This window comes from Pseudophryne corroboree, chromosome 8, assembly GCF_028390025.1.
Source record: "Pseudophryne corroboree isolate aPseCor3 chromosome 8, aPseCor3.hap2, whole genome shotgun sequence".
Lineage (NCBI taxonomy): Eukaryota > Metazoa > Chordata > Amphibia > Anura > Myobatrachidae > Pseudophryne > Pseudophryne corroboree.
The window spans coordinates 424,997,672-425,018,800 of NC_086451.1; the positions used below are offsets into that span (position 1 = coordinate 424,997,672).

General features: G+C 43.0%; 1 protein-coding gene and 1 pseudogene across 1 annotated transcript; one reads left to right on the forward strand and one right to left on the reverse strand.

Moving 5' to 3' along the window:
* Positions 1 to 21,129, reverse strand: part of LOC134949909 (vomeronasal type-2 receptor 26-like) — a 1,108,520-nt pseudogene that overhangs the window by 988,175 nt on the left and 99,216 nt on the right.
* LOC134948032 (olfactory receptor 2AP1-like) lies at positions 15,349 to 16,311 on the forward strand. Its single transcript, XM_063935791.1, has one exon. The coding sequence runs from the start codon at positions 15,349 to 15,351 to the stop codon at positions 16,309 to 16,311; it is 963 nt and encodes a 320-aa protein (XP_063791861.1).

The following is a 21,129-nucleotide window of genomic DNA, read 5'->3' on the forward strand; positions in this document are numbered from 1 at the left end:
AATCTTGTTGGGGTCATAGAGTACAAACAAAGATTCTGTTTTCCTTATCCTAGCCGGTCTTGCAACATAAGTCCTCAATGCTCTGACGACATCTAAGGACTTTGAGACGGCTGAGGTGTCAGAAGCCACTGGCACCACCACTGGTTGGTTGATATGAAAAGAAGACACAACCTTCAGAAGAAAGTGCTGAAGTGTTCTCAGTTCAGCCCTATCCTCATGAAATATTAAATAAGGACTCTTGTGTGACAGAGCTCCTAACTCAGACACTCGTCTGCCTGAGGACAAGGCCAACAGCATGACCACTTTCCAAGTGAGAAACTTCAACTCTACCTCTTGTAGAGGCTCAAACCAGTCCAATTTAAGGAACTGCAACATCACATTAAGATCCCATGGCGCCGCAGGAGGCACAAAGGGAGGTTGGATGCGCAGAACCCCCTTCACGAACGTCTGGACCTCAGGAAGAGAAGCCAATTGTGTCTGAAAGAAAACTGACAAGGCCGAAATCTGAACCTTGATAGATCCTAATCTCAATCCAGCATCCACACCCGCCTGTAGAAATAGGAGAAGTCATCTTAATTGAAACTCCACCGCAGGATACTTCTTGGATTCACACCAAGATACATATTTCCTCCAAATACGATGGTAATGTTTGGACGTTACCCCTTTCCTGGCCAGAATAAGTGTGGGAATGACTTCATTGGGAATACCCTTACGGGCTAGGATCTGGCGCTTAACAGCCATGCCATCAAATGCAGCCGCGGTAAGTCCGGATAAACTAACGGCCCTTGCTGAAGCAGGTCCTCGCGAAGAGGAAGATGCCGAGGATCTTCCAGTAATAACTCTTGAAGATCTGGACACCAAGCCCTCCTTGGCCAGTCTAGAGCAATGAGTATTGCTCAAACTCTTGTTCTTCTGATGATTTTGAGAACTTTTGGAATAAGTGGAAGTGGAGGGAACAGATATACCGACTGAAACACCCACTAGGTCACCAGTGCATCTATCGCTATTGCTTGTGGGTCTCTCGACCTGGAACAATATTTCTGAAGCTTCTTGTTGAGGTGTGATGCCAGCATATCCATTTGAGGAATGCCCCAATGACTTGTCACCTCCGCAAAGACTTCTGGGTGGAGGCTCCATTCTCCTGGATGGAGATCGTGTATGCTGAGGAAGTCTGCTTCCCAGTTGTCCACTCCCGGAATGAAAATTGCAGACAGAGCTTTTGCATGTCTTTCTGCCCAGAGGAGTATCTTTGTCACCTCTTCCATTGCCGCTCTGCTTTTTGTTCCGCCTTGGCGGTTTATGTAAGCTACTGCCATTACATTGTCTGACTGAATCTGTATGGGACGACCTTGAAGAAGGTGTGCCGCATGATGAAGACTGTTGCACACAGCTCTCAACTCCAGAATGTTTATGTGAAGGCGAGTTTCTTGACTAGACCATGCTGACAAGGGTCCTCATTCCGAGTTGTTCGCTCGTTAGTGTTTTTCGCAACGGAGCGATTAGTCGCAAACTGCGCATGCGAAATGTTTCGCAGTGCGTCTGCGCCAAGTAAATTTGCAAAAAAGTTTGGTATTTTACTCACGGCTTAACAAAGAAATTTCTTCGTTCTGGTGATCGGAGTGTGATTGACAGGAAGTGGGTGTTTCTGGGTGGAAACTGGCCGTTTTATGGGTGTGTGCAAAAAAACGCTGCCGTTTCTGGGAAAAACGCAGGAGTGGCTGGAGAAACGGGGGAGTGTCTGGGCGAACGCTGGGTGTGTTTGTGACGTCAAACCAGGAACGAAACTGACTGAACTGATCGCAGGGGCAGAGTAAGTCTCGAGCTACTCAGAAACTGCACAGAAATTTCTTTTCGCAATTCTGCAAATCTTTCGTTCGCAATTCTGCAAAGCTCAGATACACTCCCAGTAGGCGGCGGCTTAGCGTGTGCAAAGCTGCTAAAAGCAGCTAGCGAGCGAACAACTCGGAATGAGGGCCAAGATTATCTTTTGATGCATGTGGAGATGCGACCTGGACCACTTGTCCAGTAGGTCCCACTGGAAGACCCTGGCATGGAATCGGCCATATTGTAGCGCCTCGTAAGCTGCTACCATTTTCCCCAACAGGCGAATGCACTGATGAATTGATACTGTTCTTGGTCTCAAAAGTTGCTTGACCGTGCTCTGGATCTCCTGAGCCTTTTCCACCGGTAGAAATACTCTCTGTACCTTGGTGTCCAGTATCGTTCCCAAAAATTATAACCTCATCTTCGGTTCCAACTGAGATTTTGGAAAGTTGATGATCCAACCGTGCTGTTGAAGTACCATCAGGGATAACGCTATGTTTTGGATTAGCTTGTCCCTGGATCTTGCTTTTATGAGATCGTCCAAGTATGGAATTATGTTGACTCCTTGTTTGCGAAGGAGAACCATCATCTCCGCCATCACCTTGGTGAATATTCTCGGAGCCGTGGAGAGCCCGAACGGTAATGTCTGGAATTGGTAGTGGCAATCCTGAACTGCAAACCTCAGGTATGCTTCATGTGGCGGGTAAATGGGGACATGCAAGTAAGCATCCTTGATGTCCACTGACACCAGAAACTCCATTTCTTCCAAGCTGGAAATCACCGCTCTCAAGGATTCCATCTTGAATTTGAATCTTTTCAAATAAAGATTCAGAGATTTTAGGTTTAGAATCGGTCTGACCGAGCCATCCGGCTTCGGTACCACAAACAGGCTTGAATAAAAGCCTTGGTTCCTTTGTTTGGCAGGAACCAAGGCAATTACTTTGTCTTGACATAATTTGTGTATTGCGTTCAGGACATTTGTGCTGTCTTGAGCAGAAACTGGCAAGGCTGAATTGAAAAATCGGCATGGGGGAAGGTCTTGAAATTCCAACATGTAACCTTGGGATATTATCTGTAAAATCCAATGATCCAGGTCTGAGCAAAGCCAGACTTGGCTGAAAAATAGTAGACGTGCCCCCACCCGATCGCACTCCCACAGAGGAGCCCCAGCGTCATGCTGTGGCTTTTGCAGAAGTAGTTGCTGACTTCTGCTCCTGGGAGCCTGAGAGTGTTGTAGGTTTTCTACCTTTTCCTCTATCTTTCCCTGTGAAAAAAGGGGTACTCTGAGCCTTTTTGTATATGTTGGGCCGAAAGGACTGCATAGTATGAGAATGATATACTTTTTTGGCGATGCAGCTGCCGACGGCAGAAATGCTGACTTGCCAGATGTAGTAGTTGATATCATGGCATCTAGTGTCTCTCAAAATAGGGCCTCACCATTGTAGGGGAGTGCCTCAATATTTCTCTTGGATTCTGTGTCAGCATTCCATTGGCGGATCCAGAGCGCCCTGCGGGCTGAAATCGCCATAGCAGAGGCCCATGAGCCCAGTAAGCCTACGTCCTTCATAGCCTCAACCAAGTAACCTGCAGAATCTTTTGACCTAGAATTTGCAGCATGTCATTTTTATCGACCGTGTCAATATTAACAATCAAGTTATCTGCCCACTTTTCGACTGCATTACCTACCCACGCAGAAGCAATTGTGGGCCTGAGTAACGTACCCGTAGCAACATAGATGGACTTTAAAGTCATCTCTAATTTGCGGTCAGCAGTTCTTTTAATGAAGCTGACCCTGGGGCAGGTAAAATGATTTTCTTTGACAACCTAGAGACTGAGGTGTCTATCACTGGGGGTGACTCCCCCTTACGCCTATCCTCCTCAGGGTAAGGGTACGCTACCCGCAACCTTTTACGGATAGCAAATTTCTTTTCCGGGTTAGCCCAGGATTCCTCAAAAAATGTATTTAAGTCCTTAGACGGAGGAAAAGTCACCACCTGTTTTTTATTTAATTTAAAATAATCTTTTTCCTCAGGTGGAGGTGTTGTGTCAGGAAATTCCAACACCTCTTTTATAGCGACTATCATATATTGAATGCTCTTAGCCAGTTTGGGGTCTACCCCCCTGAAATCCCCAGTGTTGACGTCAGTGTCGGAATCTGTGTCAGTGTCCCTTTGCATAATTTGGGCCAGGGACCTTTTCTGGGAACTGGAGGGGTCCCGAGTAGATGATGTGGAGGAATCAGCAAATAGATCATCTTCCACTGACTGTCTCCAATGCTTTGTCTGTTCTTCAGACTCAGAGAATTTCCTTGCTAGTTTAGACATATTACTCTGCAGCTTTCTCGCCCACACAGGCTCAGAACACTCTTGTGCCTCCAAAATGGGTTCGTCTTTCTCTAGACATGGTACACACGTGTACAGTCACACCACTCACACACAGGGGAGCTAATGGGGACAGACTTACACTAATGTCTGTCAGAGGGACCCAAAGGGAATTGGCAGTCCACACCACGCGCACTATATGTATTGCATATAATGAATAAATATATATATATATATATATATATATACAAACACAGCGCTTTATATCCAATATGAAGCCAGCAGGCTTCAATATAGTATGTGCTCCCCTCCCCTCTATAACACCCTGGTACTTGTATCAGCAATGTGTGAGGAGAAGCAGCGTGCAGGATCAGCGCTCCGGCATCTCTGTGAGGAGAAAATGGCGCCAATTGAGTATTACTAGCAATTCTGAGGAGAAGCCCTGCCCCTGTAATGGCGCGGTTCAGCCACAGTAATATAATATTTATACTGGCAGGGATATGTACACCAGCGGCTCGCTTGTGTGTACTTTTATGCCAGTGAGAGTAAGGATTTTATCATGTCCCTCAGAGCGCCTCCCCCCGCGCTCTATGCACCCTGTGCTGAGAGACATGTTTTTGCGCAGTGTCCCGCGCTGCGCTGGTACCTTTATGCCGCCATGATAACCGGAGGGCCCCTCTCTGCAGGTCTCCGGTAAATACTCACCAGCCTTCTGACTTTTGGCTCTGTTAGGGGGTGGCGGCAGTGCTGTGGGAGTGAGTAGCAGCCAGGCAAGGGCTGTGTTCAGTACCCTTCAGGAGCTAATGGTGTCCTGTCAGCGGAAGCAGAGCCATTAAACTAACTGAGAAGTTGGTTCCTACTTCCCCCCCTAAGTCCCACGAAGCAGGGAAGCTGTTGCCAGCAGCTTCTCTGTAAAATAAAAAACCTAACAAAGTCTTTTCCAGCAGAACTCTGCAGAGCTCCACTGGTGTGCATCCAGTCTCCTGGGCACATTTTCTAAACTGAGGCCTGGAGGAGGGGCATAGAGGGAGGAGCCAGTTCCCACTGTTAAAAAGTCTTAAAGTGACAAAGGCTCCTGCGGAACCGTCTATACCCCATGGTACTTAAATGGACCCCCAGCATCCTCTAGGACATAAGAGAAATAATATATACTGTATGTATATATATATATATATATATACTAAAGAAAAGACTGCGGCACTCCAATGCTTAAACATGTATTAATGAAAAATCATGACAGCAAGTACTGGGGCAACGTTTCGGTACGCGCAGGTACCGTTTTCAAGCCCTATGCTGTCAAACTGAACAACAGAATGAACATGAAAATCAAAAATAGCTTACCTAAATATTAAAGAGCCTCCCGCCGCTGGAGGATGCCGAGTTCCGGCAACCGCCCTCGTGGTGTCCGTCCACTGCGGTCGCTTGCCGATGACGTCAGAACGCCGGTGCCGGTGGGATCCCGGAAGCGCATTGTGCGTTGCCAGGCAACCAGACGCCGACGGCTGCATTGCCTCCCCGGCCTCCCACAACGGCTAAAGGAAGAGGAATACAAAACACATATTAACACTAATAGTGTGGAATGAAGTCAGAATGGAGCTGTGGAACAATAATGTTGCCCCAGTACCGAAATGTTGCCCCAGTACTTGCTGTCATGATTTTTCATTTATACATGTTTATGCATTGGAGTGCCGCAGTCTTTTCTTTAGTATTGCATTCTTCACCACTGAAGGCACCCTCCAATGAGCATTTATGTCAGCACGAGTGCGGGTTTGTTTTTGGGATTTTATATATATATATATATATATATATATATATATACACACACACACAGGGTGATTCAAAAGTCGCAGTAAACCCTTTTATTTCAAAAACTGTGCAGGAAATGGGAAAACTGAATACTCCAGTAAGGTATGGGTGAGGTGGGTTATCTTTTAGGGTATGTACCAGCTTTTAGGGCGCCATATTGAAATCGGCCATCTTGAATCTAAGTCAGTTTTTCAAATGGACAGGGGGTCATGTAACATGTCAAACAACATCAATTTGCTGAAAAGTTTATTGCTGCAAACAGATTTGAAATAGCAGTTATGGTTCAAAAGTTACAACACTTTTTTTGTTGGAATTGTTGGAATTAAAGGCTGAACTGTTCTCCATAAAGGACAGTCATTTAATGTGTTCATCATGTTGTCCCCCTTGGTCAACACAAAGTTGAAGGCACTGGATCCAATCGTCATGCACTCACAGAAGGATTTCTAAAGAAATGCTGGCACATGCTTCCTCAATGCGTTGCTGGAGATGATGTCTGTTTCTCGGAATTTGGAAATTAGGCACCTGACAGTGTTATGTGAAATTGAAGGTCTTTCTGGGTGCTGGTTGTTAAAATCTGCAGCTAGACATGGAAACTTTGTTCTCCAGACCTCAAAATTACCTCAATTCTCTCATCTTTTGTCAAAGCCATCTTCAGTTACCTGCAACAAACAAAGTGTTGTAACTTTTGAACCATAGCTGCTTTTTAAAATCTGTTTGCAGCAATAAACGTTTCAGCAAATTCTGATGTTGTTTGATATGTTACATGACCCCCTTTCCATTTGAAAAAAACTGACAGATTCAAGATGGCCGATTTCAAGAAGGCGCCCTAAATAATGGTACATACCCTAAAAGATAGCTCACCTCACCCATACCTTACTGGAGTATTCAGTTTTCCCATTTCCTGCACAGTTTTGAAACAAAAGGGTGTACTGCAACTTTTGAATCACCCTGCATAATATATCTATTGTTTTTGCACTGGTTGGTTGGTGCTCTTTACTGAAGTGCATTTTGTTCATGTGCATCTCTAAGCCCTGTGATCCATGCAGTGTGTGGCAATGTTTCAAAGATGTGCTATAAACTGCTGTGTGTTTGAGCCGCTGCTCTGTCACTTAGTAACCAGCCAGCTCGTTGCAGCCTTTAGCCAATATTGGTGAAAACAATATTAGGAGCTGTGAGGTGGTCAAAAATGACTGGCAATGACTGGAAATGAATACTATTGAGGTTAATAATACTCTAAGAACAAAAAAAGGCTAAAAATATGTGATTTTAGCTTTTTTTGTAATTTTCTTTTAAATATCCAAATCCAAAGCTAGTCATGGCGGTTTGGCAAATTCAAATCCAAAACCGGACGACGAATTAGAGCCAAATGCAAATCCTGCAAAAATGGTCCAGCGCACATCTCTAATGTTGAATTATAGTGCTAGCTGTATACACTTCACAACTCTTCGTATAGGGGATATGAACTCCAGACCTCCTGTATCATTGTCAGACACTTAGCTCCTGATATGCAGTATAGGTTGTCAAGTTAATTCACAGCAGGCAATACACTTACAGTATGCTTGCCTCCAGTGTGGAGCATGATCAGAGAAAAGGTGCTACAGTATTCTGTACTCTGTCAACTGTCAGTCATGTTTATTGTTTACTCTGTCAACTGTCAGTCATGTTTATTGCATGTTAATTGTGCCTAGCACTGCAGTAATTTAAATGTAAATATTTACAATCAAAACATTACTACAGTATTTTAATGAGTCAAACAAAAACAACATGAATAGAAGTAATTCTCTACAGTATCCATCATCCTTGTTTACACAATTTTTCTGTTTCCCATTGACAATACTACAGAATCCACATGGACTAGCTCTCCTGGGTATCACACAGCTATAAATACAATCTACAGTAGTTTTCCATGTAAGAAGTTCAAGCACCTTTACATCTCTCTAGTTTCCCACCTGGGGTACTGTATATTTGATTTAGAAAATATAAAGCTTTGAAGGATCAGTCATTTTTAATTTGCAGAAATGAATGTTGTTCCTGATTTCCAATTTTCAAACTACAATATTCTTGAAAGTTACTAAATTTTGAAACTGATCTTTATTTTCTTTTGATTGCACACATGCAGTGATTCTAACTTTGCACGAGCTTTACTTACATTGTAAATTATAATTTTTTACTAAAGACCCAATTCATTGTAAATTTGAGATTGGGATTTGAATTTTTTATCCTAGTATCCAGTATTACAGATTTTATCCAGTATTACAGATTTTATCCTACCAGAACATGCTGCATATTGATCTTCTTAACACAGTGTTGGCTGACAAAGCTTAATATATTTATTCTTACTTCAATATTTTTTTAATATACAGTACTTGTGTTAATTTGTTTTGCAAGTTGACGCGGTGTCATGTATGGTTGAGGTATTTTTCTATGTATTAATAGATTTTAGCATGTTGTCTATGTGGCACAGTGGTTAGTATTGCTGTCTCAGAACGCTGGAAGCATCGGTTGGTTTATGCCAACCGGGACAGCTACTATGTGGAGTTTGTGTTCTTCTGAACTTTGCATGCCTGTGCGTAGATATCCTTCCACAGTCCAAAAACATATTAATAGGTTAACTACAGTAGCTACTTATAAAAACTGATTCTGGTGTGTAAAGTGAAAAATAATATTGCACAATGCAGTCACATTACTGTTAATGGCTGGAAATGGTACAGTACATGGGGGGAATTCATACCTGATCACTGCTGTGCAAATTTGCAAGGCGGACGATTATCAATCAACTGCGCATGCGTATGGATTGTAGTGCACACGCGCGGGGCCAAATTGCGAAAAATCCAACAACTTTTTTGATCGTTGGGCGTACGCAACTTGATTGACAGGAAGCAGGCATTTGTGGGTGGTAACTGGCCTTTTTCTGGGAGTGTCAGGAAAATCACAGGAGTGCTCAAGCGTTTTCAGAGGCGGTGTGTGATGTCATCTACGGCCCCGATCAGCTTGATTCTATCGCACTGTAGACGTAGGTCCTGGGCTACGCACAGACTGCACAGACTAGAAAAATCATTAGATGGTAAGTGAGTTGCGAATGGATTTGCAGCTGACCGGCGTTGGCAGAGATTTTCACAAGGCGTACGCAGACTTACACGGTGCGAATATCTGATCGAACACCTCTGCAAATTCATAGAGGAGCGATCAGGTCTGAATTAGACTCATAATGAAGAAGACACAAATATAATATTTTATTTTTTCTATAACAGAACATGAGACTATGGGCAGTATTTAATTCTGGTCAGAAGTTCCGCAGGGTGGAAAGCCGGCACTTTCCGATGATGATCTGAACTTTCCGACACTTCAATATTCAATTGAAGTGACGGTTTTGCGCCTTGTCAGATATTTCGACAAGTCAAACACATAGATGATCAGAATCTCTGCTCATCCATGTGTTTTTCGACAGCGGCGCTGTCGATAAAGGGCCATTTTTGACCAGTCATTTCTGCCCCTTAGAGAGGGTGGAAATGAATGGTCGAAAGGGAGCGGGAAACGGGCGGAAACGGCCCACTTCTGAATAGGCTGCAGACGGATCCTCTCCGTCAGAGAGGATCCAACTGCAATTGAATATTCCCCTATGGGGCAGATGTATTAACCTGGAAAAGGGATAAAGAAGTGATAAAGCACCAGCCAATCATTACGGATTTGAAAAATACCAGTCAGGAGCTGATTGGCTGGTGCGTTATCACCTTGCACTTATCACTGCTTTATTACTTCTTTATCTCTTCTCCAGGATTAATACATCTGCCCCTATATGTGCAGGCTTTTCCATCCCTAGTTGAGTATAAGGCATTCTTTATTTGTGTATTGCAGTGTAAAACCACTTCTAAAACCCTGCTGCATCAGTTTTAGCTGCTTTCCATAAACGGGTGTGTTTTTACCATTTGTGACAAATGACATACAGTCATCATTATCAACTTTATGCTTACACCAGGGTCAGCGCACGTGCAGCTTAGACCCCTTTAGAAGGCTGCAATTGAGAATTTGTTTTTACATACATTGTCATAGAACTTCTCAACCACATGCCCTTATTGTACATTATCTACGACTGCACCTCCATCGAGATCATGCACACGCCCACTTCCCATGACTGCATGCCCATTCCTGCCCCATTATAGGCCTTTAATCAGACACAGGTTTAAGTCACACTTGAGGCTTGAAAAAAAGATGTAAAATGCAAAATTCCGCTATGCAAACAATAACAGCCTGAGCCAAAAAATGTGCAAACTGCACTTCAGGCTAACTTTGAATAAAGATCCATAAGGATTATAGGGGGTCATTCCGAGTTGATCGTAGCTGTGCTAAATTTAGCACAGCTACGATCGTTAACTCAGACATGCGGGGGGACGCCCAGCACAGGGCTAGCCGCCCCGAATGTCAGTGCCGCCACCCCCCCCCCCCCCCGCCCCGCACAAATACAAAAGCATCGCACAGCGGCGATGCCTTTGTATTTGAGGAGTAACTCCCGGCCAGCGCAGCTGCCGCGGCCCGCCCCCCCAATGGTCCGTAGGTCTGTCTCAGAGGTGATCACTAGGTAACGAAAGCTGCCATGCGCTGGCACACTGGGTGCCGGTGCATGCACAATTCTGACCCGATCGCTGCAACAAACTGCAGCGAGCGATCGGGTCGGAATGACCCCCATACTTCTGGGAACAGATTGCACTAAACTACAAAGTAATAGATAATGAAAGCATTCATGAATAATATTTAATAGAAATATGAAAGTAAAATAAAAAATAAATCTGCAGTATCGCCGTAATGCTGCATTTTAATGTATTAATTTTTATAACTTTTGGACACAATGTGAATACTAACAGATACTCTCTCTTATAAAGCAATCAGCCAGGGCTGTTTCTAGCCAATTTGGCTCCCAGTGCAAGATTTAAAAATGCGCCCCCCCCATGACATAAAAAAATCTGCCCCCCCTCCACCACACCTAGATTAAAAAAATAAAAAAAACTTGCGTGCACACTCGGCAAGGTGGCGTGGCCTCATCTAAATGGGTGTGGCCTCATTTAAATGGGCATGGCCTCGTCTGAAAAGACTACCTCACAATGCAGTTTTTGACCCTGCTCCAACAGATCACGACCACCACAGGAAAAAAAAATTCTACCATATTAAGCCCCACACAGTAATGCCCCCTGCACCATATTATGCCACACACCGCAATGCCCTTGATACATTAAATCCCCACACTACGGCAGGCAAGAGTCCCCATTTCACACATTATGGCAGGCAAGAGTCCCCATTTTACACATTGAGAGAGAGAGAATACTTACAGAGGCGATTACCGCTCTTCGGCCCGCCTCACCAGTCGCTCCTCGCGCCGGCCTTTCCCTCTTCCTAACTTGGATCCCCCTCTGTACTCTGGTCGGGGGGGGGGGGGAGTTTCACGGAGTGATGGGGTTGCGTCGTGACGTAACGACGCAACAGCGTCATTCCGTGAAACTCTGCCCCCCGAGCGGGTTACTTGGGGAGAAATAGGAGGGGGAAGCAGGGAGCCACAGTTAGTGCCGCGGCGGGCGCCCAGTGCGGTTGCACTGCTCGCCTGCCCCAAGAAACGGCCCTGCAATCAGCACATGGTATTCAATGACCGATAATGACAGACTTTTACTCATTTTTTCTAATAAACCCTGGGTGACTGCAGCACTTTAAAGCTGGATAAATGCCAGCTTTGTACCTGGAACCTATTTTGTGTTTTAGCCCAATGTGTGCATACACAAGGGAATATAGAGGAAATAATACTTAATAATCAAATAAGGAAAACAAAATTATACCACTGCACAGCGACAGTTCATCAGCTGTGTGTTATTTGGCAGCAGGTTGTCATATTCTTTCTGATAATAATAACTACCTTCTTTTTTTTTACTGACAAATGAACACATTTCTATGTTTTACTGACTACTGAAAGTTTATTGATAATAATGAGCCCTTGCAGTTGTAAGCTGATAATAGTGGTTGCCTTACTATCTTAGTTTAGTCTGGAGATCAATGAAGATGGTGGATAACTGATAAAATTAAAACGGGGGGAGATTTTTTTTTTCCCTGTGATCAATATTCATTTTGTGACTATTTCAACCTCAAATTAGAGATGAGCGGGTTCGGATGTAACACCAGAATTAACTCCAGTTCGGTTTTATCCAGATTTTTCTTATTGGCTATCCAAAACACGTGACATCCGTGAGCCAATAAGATGCCGTTTTGAGAACTGAGTAAATCCGAGTAAAACTGGGTAAAACCGAACCCGCTCATCTCTAACTTAAAGGCCCTCTTTTAATATTCATATATTATTATTTTTTTCTTAATGAGGCTGGAGAGACTTTGTTTTGTATCAAGTATTTACGCTTGATTTAATTAATAAAAACACAGATTTAACCCATCTAACCTCACAATTTACATGATATATTGCAATTTATTTCCAATCTTTAATAACTCCCTTATAGGGCATAGGGGATATATGTAAATATATTTAGCAAAATAGTTTAAAACAAGAAAAATAGTGCAAGGAAAATAATATATTTTTTGAGCTTTACACTGGACCTGACCATTATAATGTTGTAGGTTTCTACAATGCATTGTAACATTTCGCTTCAGTCTTCTCGTATTCTGATTATCTGTTTGGACTTTGTATGACAATATTGTAAATGTAATTTTATTTTTCAATACCTCTAGAAAAGATTGTTAAACAATAGTAATTTGTGTAGTTATTGCAATGGCTGGCTGTGTCCGTATCTGCATATCTGGATTCACATTACTTATAATGTGTGTGTGTGTGTGTGTGTGTGTGTGTGTGTGTGTGTGTGTGTGTGTGTGTGTGTGTGTGTGTGTGTGTGTGTGTGTGTGTGTGTGTGAATCTTTAAATTCATGTAGCATAATTGAGACTACTGCAATTAGATATATTAATTATCTTTCAAATATAATCTATTATATATGCTGTTCAATATATGGTAATAGTCTGGTTTTTGAGGATATACAGGTAAGATTATTTAGTATTATATATGCTATATCTGTCTATTGAGCTCTCATATTGGGCTGCAACCATCTATCTCTAGTCACTGACTGAAAATTGTTTTGTTATGAGATCTATACATCAGGATAATAAGGTCTGATATTATATGAAAGAGACCATTATTTATAACTTGTGGTTGCTCAAAGGAAAATTTTAAAAAATGAATAGACATTCAGTGACGGCTTTGGTCGCAGTGGTTGTGATGGTGATCCAATGCTGCATCTTTGGATATCAGAGGCTGGCAGGAGCATCTTTTTCCTACAGATGCCTCCTGCAGCATGTAGCATTAGAGTATTAGTTGTATGGTATTGCACAGCCACTTCGCTGCAGCTGTGCAATTCCACATATACTGTATGAGAATCTGGCACAAAGTGTGCATAAGCAAAAACTTTTTCCCACCACTGATTTATCAGAAATAGCTTCATATAATTTGTGAAGGTTATTAGTAGGATGGCAGGGTCTCATTCCAGTTAGGACCCACTTACTATCTATTATTTTGTTTATTGCATGCATACACCTTTATTGGCACCATGCCCTGCCTGAGCTAACCATCTATTTTTAGCGGGTGGTCTTCAGTATGCCGGCGGTCGGGCTCCCGGCGCTCAGTATACCGGCGCCGGGAGCCCGACAGCCGGCATACCGACAATTATTCTCCCTCGTGGGGGTCCACGACCCCCCTGGAGGGAGAATAAAATAGTGTGGCGCGCCACCGTGCCCGTAGCGTGGCGAGCGCAGCGAGCCTGCAAGGGGCTCATTTGCGCTCGCCACACTGTCGGTAAGCCGGCGGTCGGGCTCCCGGCGCCGGTATGCTGGTCGCCGGGAGCCCGGCCGCCGGCATATCGTAGTGAACCCATTTTTAGCAGCTGAAGCAAACAAAAAATTACCTATTCTGGGTTCATGAGTGCTGTTTTGCATTTGCATTTGTATAGTTATTAAAATACATATATCTTTATAATTTTTGTACCAGTTGTCAGTGCCACATTGTTTTGGGGTGGGGTGGGGTGGGGTGGGGTGGGGCGGGGCGCAAGTGCCCTGGGTGCTGGATTTGAGAGGGCACCTGATTTGAGAGGGTGCCGAAATGGGCAGAGACAAAAACAGGGAACCCTTGCTGAGTCGGAAGCATGCCGTGGTTGAGGCAGGCTTCTGACTGGGCTCCATACCTGCACCATTCCATTAATCAGCAGAGTGCAGACATAGAGGGACTATCAAGTTTTTATTCCCTATCTGCACTGTACTTGTGTCTTTATGGTGTCATGTGCGTTGAAGAACAGTGTGTGAGGAGACAGCCGCCACCGCTACCTTAAGGGAGGAGCAAGGAGAAGATCCAGGTAAGTGGTGGTGCAGGGGAGGGGTAACATAAACATAGGCTGCTGCATAGGAGGAGGGGTGGACACAGACTACTGTAGAAACGCTGGGGGGGTGTGGGGAGGGGCACAGGCTGGGGACACCAATTTACTGCCTTGCCTAGTATAATACTGTTTGTTTTTAGCTAGGTTACTTCATACAAGTAGAAACATTGAAAAACATTGAAAACATCAGAAGCCAATGGATATTAAGCAATCAATGTTTAAGGCTGCACCATGTTCCGTGACCATTAAGATGGATACTCTTGTTTTGTTTTGATGTCCCATTTTACTTGTGATCCTGATACTGCCTGTTTAGCTACTTGTGGACTTGTTCCTGTGCTCAGGAACATTTTCTATTTTACCATTTATTAACCTGAGCCTGTTACCCTTACCTTATGCTTCTTTTGACCACTCTTCTGCTTAATGTTAGGGAGCAGATAGAGGGTTACAACCTGCAAGCTCCTGCAGCTGAGCCCATACTGCCTTACTGTTGTCCCTGATGGAAATCGGGGGGATATTTAAACTCCGCACCTCCACCCTGCTAGCACCAACCATGACTGGAGATAGAGGCATCTTCTCTTGCATGAAGTGTAAAATGATATGAGTAATGAAAGAAATGTGAGGGGGCAATGGGAGATAGGTGATGCTAGGGATCAAGAGTTACAAGAGTGGTAATTAATGATGTACAGTATAAAGGGGCAATGGTAAAAACTAAGCAGTAATAAAATAATAATATAATGTATACTGTAAAAGCCTTGTTTGTAGCGAAATCATGCATTCATATTTTAATTGTGTTGCTGCCCACTTGTATTCATTAGTACTTATTAGCAGCTTTAGAATAATTTATAGCGGTTATCACTGGTCTAAACTATCCACAGAAATCATGAGTTGTTTTAAGAACTTCAACAGATGTTGAACATAAACAAAGTGTTTAAAATTTTCTATTAGTAAAATATATTACATTTCTTTAGGTTCGTTCCATATCTAAAGTTCCATCAAGATGAACAAGACCAACCAAACAATATCCTATTTTATAATTAGAGGGATTTCAGAACTTCCTGAACTGATGCTACCAATCTTCCTTCTGGTTCTACTTCTTTATCTCTCCATTCTTGGTGGCAACATGACCATTCTTTTCCTGGTCATTCAGGATCATCATCTACATACTCCCATGTATTTCTTTCTGGCCAACTTATCCATCCTGGACATCTTTTCTACATCTGTCACTCTACACAAGATTCTTACTTCATTTGTTACTGGAAATAGAACTGTAACCTTCATTGAATGTATGGTACATGCATACTTCTTCATGGCCTTGCAGTGTACAGAATTGCTGATATTGGCTGCCATGAGTTATGATCGGTATGTGGCCATCTGCAATCCATTACATTATCACATGGTCATGAGCCCTAAACTCTGTGTACTGTTAGCTTTCTTATGCTGGATATCAGGTTTTGTTGAAGTTATACCCCATGCTTACTTTTTATCACATTTCACATGTTATACCTCCATTTATGTTGACCACTTCTTCTGTAGTGTCTTGCAACTTATGGAACTTTCATGTAATGAAATGTCAATGCTAAAGCTCTTGATTGACATAGAAAGCACATTTATATTAGGACTCCTACCTTTATTTATGACAGTTATCCCTTATATTTTTATAATACTTGCCATACTCAAAATTCATACCAGCACTGGCAGACGTAAGGCTTTCTACACATGTTCCTCACACCTCACAGTTGTCATACTTCTCTATGTGACCCTTTACTTACCACCAACTCTAAAAGAGTCCATTGTTTCCCCAAAACTTTTTTCACTTTTTAACGCAGCAGCGGTGCCTCTACTCAACCCTCTCATTTACAGCCTGAAAAACACAGGAGTGAGGTCAGCTATGAAGAGAGGGTTGAAACCTCTGCATGACAACATTAACCAGTTCTTCAACTTTCAGAAATTAGTGTGTTAACAATGCATCACAGCAAAGATCTACTGAATGAAAAGAATACAATGGTATATCATAAAACCAGTGCAATGAGAAGATCTTTTGGTCTCTGATGCTTGGGGGAGGTATGGACAAGCATATAGTGACATGGACATGTCTTACTGTATTGTGTATATCATGTCATCTTGGGGGCATTGCTCCATAGAAGTCCAGGCCCTAAGGCAGCCTGGGCTATGATACTTTGCACCCCTCATTGTACCCCTGCATAACATTCAAGATACTAAACCCTGGAATCTTCTTGGTCAGCTTTTTTGCCCATTGGCTTTGGGACATGAGCTTTGTTGGAGTTCTATTTTACTTTGTTTCTCAGTTTAAGTTCCAAGCACCAATAGTAATTGTCTTCAGGTATTCATTTTACCAAGTAAAAATATTGCCAAATAAAAGAACTGATACCTCGGGACATTTATGTATGTTCTGCATTTCATTAAAAAATTCTATCCTCAGACTATTATCGAATGCACCATGTTCAAGTTACCTAATGTATATTATTAATGTAATATCCTATCACTCTGTGAAGTATTATATCATTTAATAAAACAAATTGGTATCTTTCAGTGGTGCAAACCAATGCAGCCTATAGACTCTGGTAAAAGGAGCCCTACCACTGTTCCACAAAATGAAATAGTAACAGGTATAACACACAACTAAATAGTAACAGGTATAATGGCACTTTGGCGTAATAAAATATAAATAGTACTCTCCTGTTAACAGGATATTCCTTTTTTCATGGGGGGTTCGAGTTAAAATATGGAAGCGAGAAAAAACGACAATTAAGTAAACCTGTTATTTAACAAATGGTATATAAATATACGTATATTAGATATAAGCAGGCTCGGTTCTCAGAGAACCAAGCACACCCAAACTTCTGGGATCCGCGACGGGTCTTGGATCTGCCAGCCTGTCTCAGATCCCAATTCAAGGTAAAATGTCATGCTCCCACGGATATCGCAAATTTTGGGTTCAGGTTCCAATCTCATTGAAATCAACTGGGTTACAGCTGATTGGCTGAGAGTGCAGTCAATCACGACTGTCAGCCCTCAAGAGCTTTGCCATTGACTTCAACGGGCACAGCAGTGCAGCCAGAGGGGACGCAAGATGTCGGACACCCTCACACTGCCAACCCTCCCTTATTGCTTACACCCCCATACTGAGAACACCACTGGCACCCCCACACTGAGAACACTGCTGGCACGTCTGCACTGCCGATACCCCCTGTCACATTAAGTGCACTATTGGTATATATAATACATAATGTCCCATAGTATCAATAGTATCCATACTGTCCATACATACATACATACATAGTACATACATAGTGTCCATAGTATCCCATACTGTATCTGACCTGCACTGTATCCCACACTGTATCAAATCCGCACTGTAACCTGCGCCGTATCTGACCCACACTGTATCCAACCCACACTGTAATCAGCACTGTATCCAACCCTCTCTGTATCCTACCTGCACTGTAACCTGACCTGTATCCAACCAATACTGTATCCAACCTACATTGTAACTCACATTGTGTCCGGCCCACACTGTATTTGACACACACTATAAACTACACTGCATCCGACCTGCACTTTAACCCACACTGTATCTGACTAACACTGTAACCAGGGGTGTAGCGAGGGTGGCTCCGGTGCAGCACAAGCTCTGGGCTCTTGAAAAGTTAGAGGGCATGCCACCGCCCCTGGAAGTTAGGGTTAAGCACCACTGAGGGGAGGTCAGGTTTAGGCACTAAGCATTCAGTGTTAGATTAAGGCTGCAGGAAAGGGGGTGTTAGGTTTAGACAACAATGTGGGGAGGTTAGAGCTCTACTGTAATGTGAATAACGGACACTACTGTGTGGTGTAATGTGAATAATGGACAATGCTGTGCAATGTAATCTGGTTCTATTCTGTGGCCATGACCCTTCCTCATGAAGCCACACCCCTATATTTTTGGGGGTATATTTACTAAAATTCATATATGTGTCGATTTGGAGGGAGATTAAACATGAATGACATTGAATGTGTGAATTTGCAACTTTTTGGTTTTTTTACGCCACATTTACTAAGCTGTCGTATTTTGATTATTTTCATTTTTCGATGTCGATGTCATTCGTGTTTTTCAAAGGTAGAATGCGGGCGATTTTGTGTTTTTGCGGCCGTGTTGGTTTTTTTTAAACAAATGCGTCATTTGAATGTTACGGCAGTGTTTTTCCGTTCCCAGCCGCGATATTTTTCTAACTTTCGTTTTTGTCACTCGTCCGTGATTGGTTTGTTTCCTGATGGAGGAGTGTCTTTGCTCATTACTATAAAACCGCCCCAAACCATCCGAACCTCGTGGGTTTAGCTAGTGGAGAGGTGAGAGGAAGTGGTGTTTGGTGTTGGTGAGTAGTTTGGAGTATTTTGTGGTTTGGAGGTGGTTTTTTGCGATTGCTGAGTGCTGTACTGTGTGTGTAAGTAGTCTTGTCATACTTGTTGTGTAGTTATTTAAAAGTCTGTTAACTTTTTTGTCTTTGTAAAAAAAAATTCAGTCAATTGTCATTGTGTGTGTGTGTGTGTGTGTGTGTGTGTGTGTGTGTGTGTGTGTGTGTGTGTTTGGTGTGTGGTGTGTAGTGGTAGAGGAGGAGTGTGTTGTGTGTTTTATTTTTATAATTGTTATTTGTTGTTTGTCCGGAATATGTCCCAGTCAGAGGTGAGTGAGAGGGAGGAGGTGAGTGAGGTGGAGGAGGTGAGTGAGGTGGAGGATAGTGAGGGGGAGGAGGTGAGTGAGGTGGAGGAGGTTAGTGAGGAGGAGGGGGAGGTTGCTGCTGCGGCCTCGAGTGAGAGTGACAGTGATGGTGTCGTTGCTCCGCAGCCACGCACCACTACAAAGACGGTCCGCAATGTTAAATTCAGCTATGCAGAGAATGTGGCATTGGTGCGGGAGCTGATGAAACATCATCGTCAGCTGTTTGGGCCTGATGCTGCCAAGGTACCTTCACGCAGGAAGAGTGTTCTGTGGGGCAAGGTAGTAGCGGCAGTTAATAGTGAGGAGGTGAGGAGGACCGAGGACACGTGTCGTAAGCCTTTCTACGACATCAAGCGTCGTGTCAAGGCGAAGATGGCCAAGGAGGCAAAGTCTGCCAGGCAAACAGGGTATGGCAGTCCCTTCAGAGCGTCATATCGTGATTGGGAGGAGCCTGTGCGGTCCCTTATTCCGCCAGAAGTGGTTGGTGCGACTTATGTCCGGGATTCGGATCGTCCAAGGCAGGATGGTGAGTTTGTGTTACAATAATTATATTATTTTAACATATGTGCTTTGTCCTTAGTTGTCTGGAATGTATTGTAGCTGATTTTGTTTGTAAGTGGCTTAATTTTTCAAATGTGTTGGTGATGTATTTTTGTGCCTGAATAGTTATGTTATTTCCCTTTGTCTTGTGAAGTTAGCAGTTGTCCTGTCCCTTTTGCAGCATCAAATTTTTTATTTTTTTTTAGTTGTTTTTTTTTGTTTCCCTTTAAATGAAGTGTGACTCATGTGTTTTCATGAATGTTTATTCAATTTTTTTAAATCTATTTATGGTTAATGTATGTTGTTGTGGATAGGCCTTTGTGTGCAAGATGTGATTATTGCCGCAGAATATTGTAATTTTTTTTAAAAGAAAATAATATACAGTATTTTGTTGTTGTGAGTTATTTTTGACACAATTTTTTATGTTTCTAACAGACTAATATTCTTGTTGTGTTAAAGATCCACGGTTGGTTTTGTAGTTGTATAATATTGTTAATTCTGGATCTTAGGGCAGGCATGTCCAAACTGTGGCCCTCCAGCTGTTGTGAAACTACATATCCCAGCATGCCCTGACACAGCTTTAGCATTCTCTGACAACAAAACTGGGTCAAGGCATGCTGGGATATGTAGTTTCACAACAGCTGGAGGGCCGCAGTTTGGACGTGCCTGTCTTAGGGTATGGATTGGTTGTTGTAAATGGTTCATGATTAAAGTATACACACCCAATGAAGTCAGCCAGAAAAGCATAAGTAAAGTTTAGTTTAATTTTCTTAATGTTCTTCATATATCCACATCACAATAAGGTTTTGGAGTAAATATGTATTCACAATATAATGCTCATAAGGTCAAAATTCATATTTCAACAGTACGAAAGAGAGCCAGCACAGCCAGGACACAAACCACACTTGCAAGAGATGCGGATGCTGGCGATGCAGGTAAGAATGTTGTGGGTACACATATTCTGTAAACACATAGGGGTCTATTCATGAAGCAGTGAAAAGAGTGGAGCAGTGAGTCAGTGGAGAAGTTGCCCATGGCAACCAATCAGTGTATAATTTTAAAGTATGCAAATTATAACTGTTACGTTAATGCTGATTGGTTGCCATGGGCAACTTCTCCACTGGCTCACTTCTCCACACTTTTCACTTCTTCATGAATAGACCCCATAGAAAGACAGAATTATAATGTTTATATTATCCCATAAGAACTTCATCATCGCACCGCACTCCACTAAGACGACATTCGCAGGGGTTTGGCAGTCTCCAGAAGATAGGTAGTAAGAGACGCCGTCTTGAGGCGGTAACTACTCCTGCACCCTCACCACCACAACGGCGCATCTCAACTGTGTTGGCTCAGCCACCAGAAGCCATTTTGGCCAGTCCACAAAGTGAAGAATCACAATCCCCTCAACTGTCTGGTGAGTAAACCTTATTTATTAAAATTAAATGCATTTTACACAGTGTTCCCCCCCCCCCACCCCAAAAAAAAAGCACACACTCATCCTTGTAGTAAGCAACGCCAGCA

Coding starts and splice junctions, on each gene's coding strand:
- LOC134948032 (XM_063935791.1), top strand. CDS start 15,349: ATGAACAAGACCAACCAAACAATATCCTATTTTATAATTAGAGGGATT.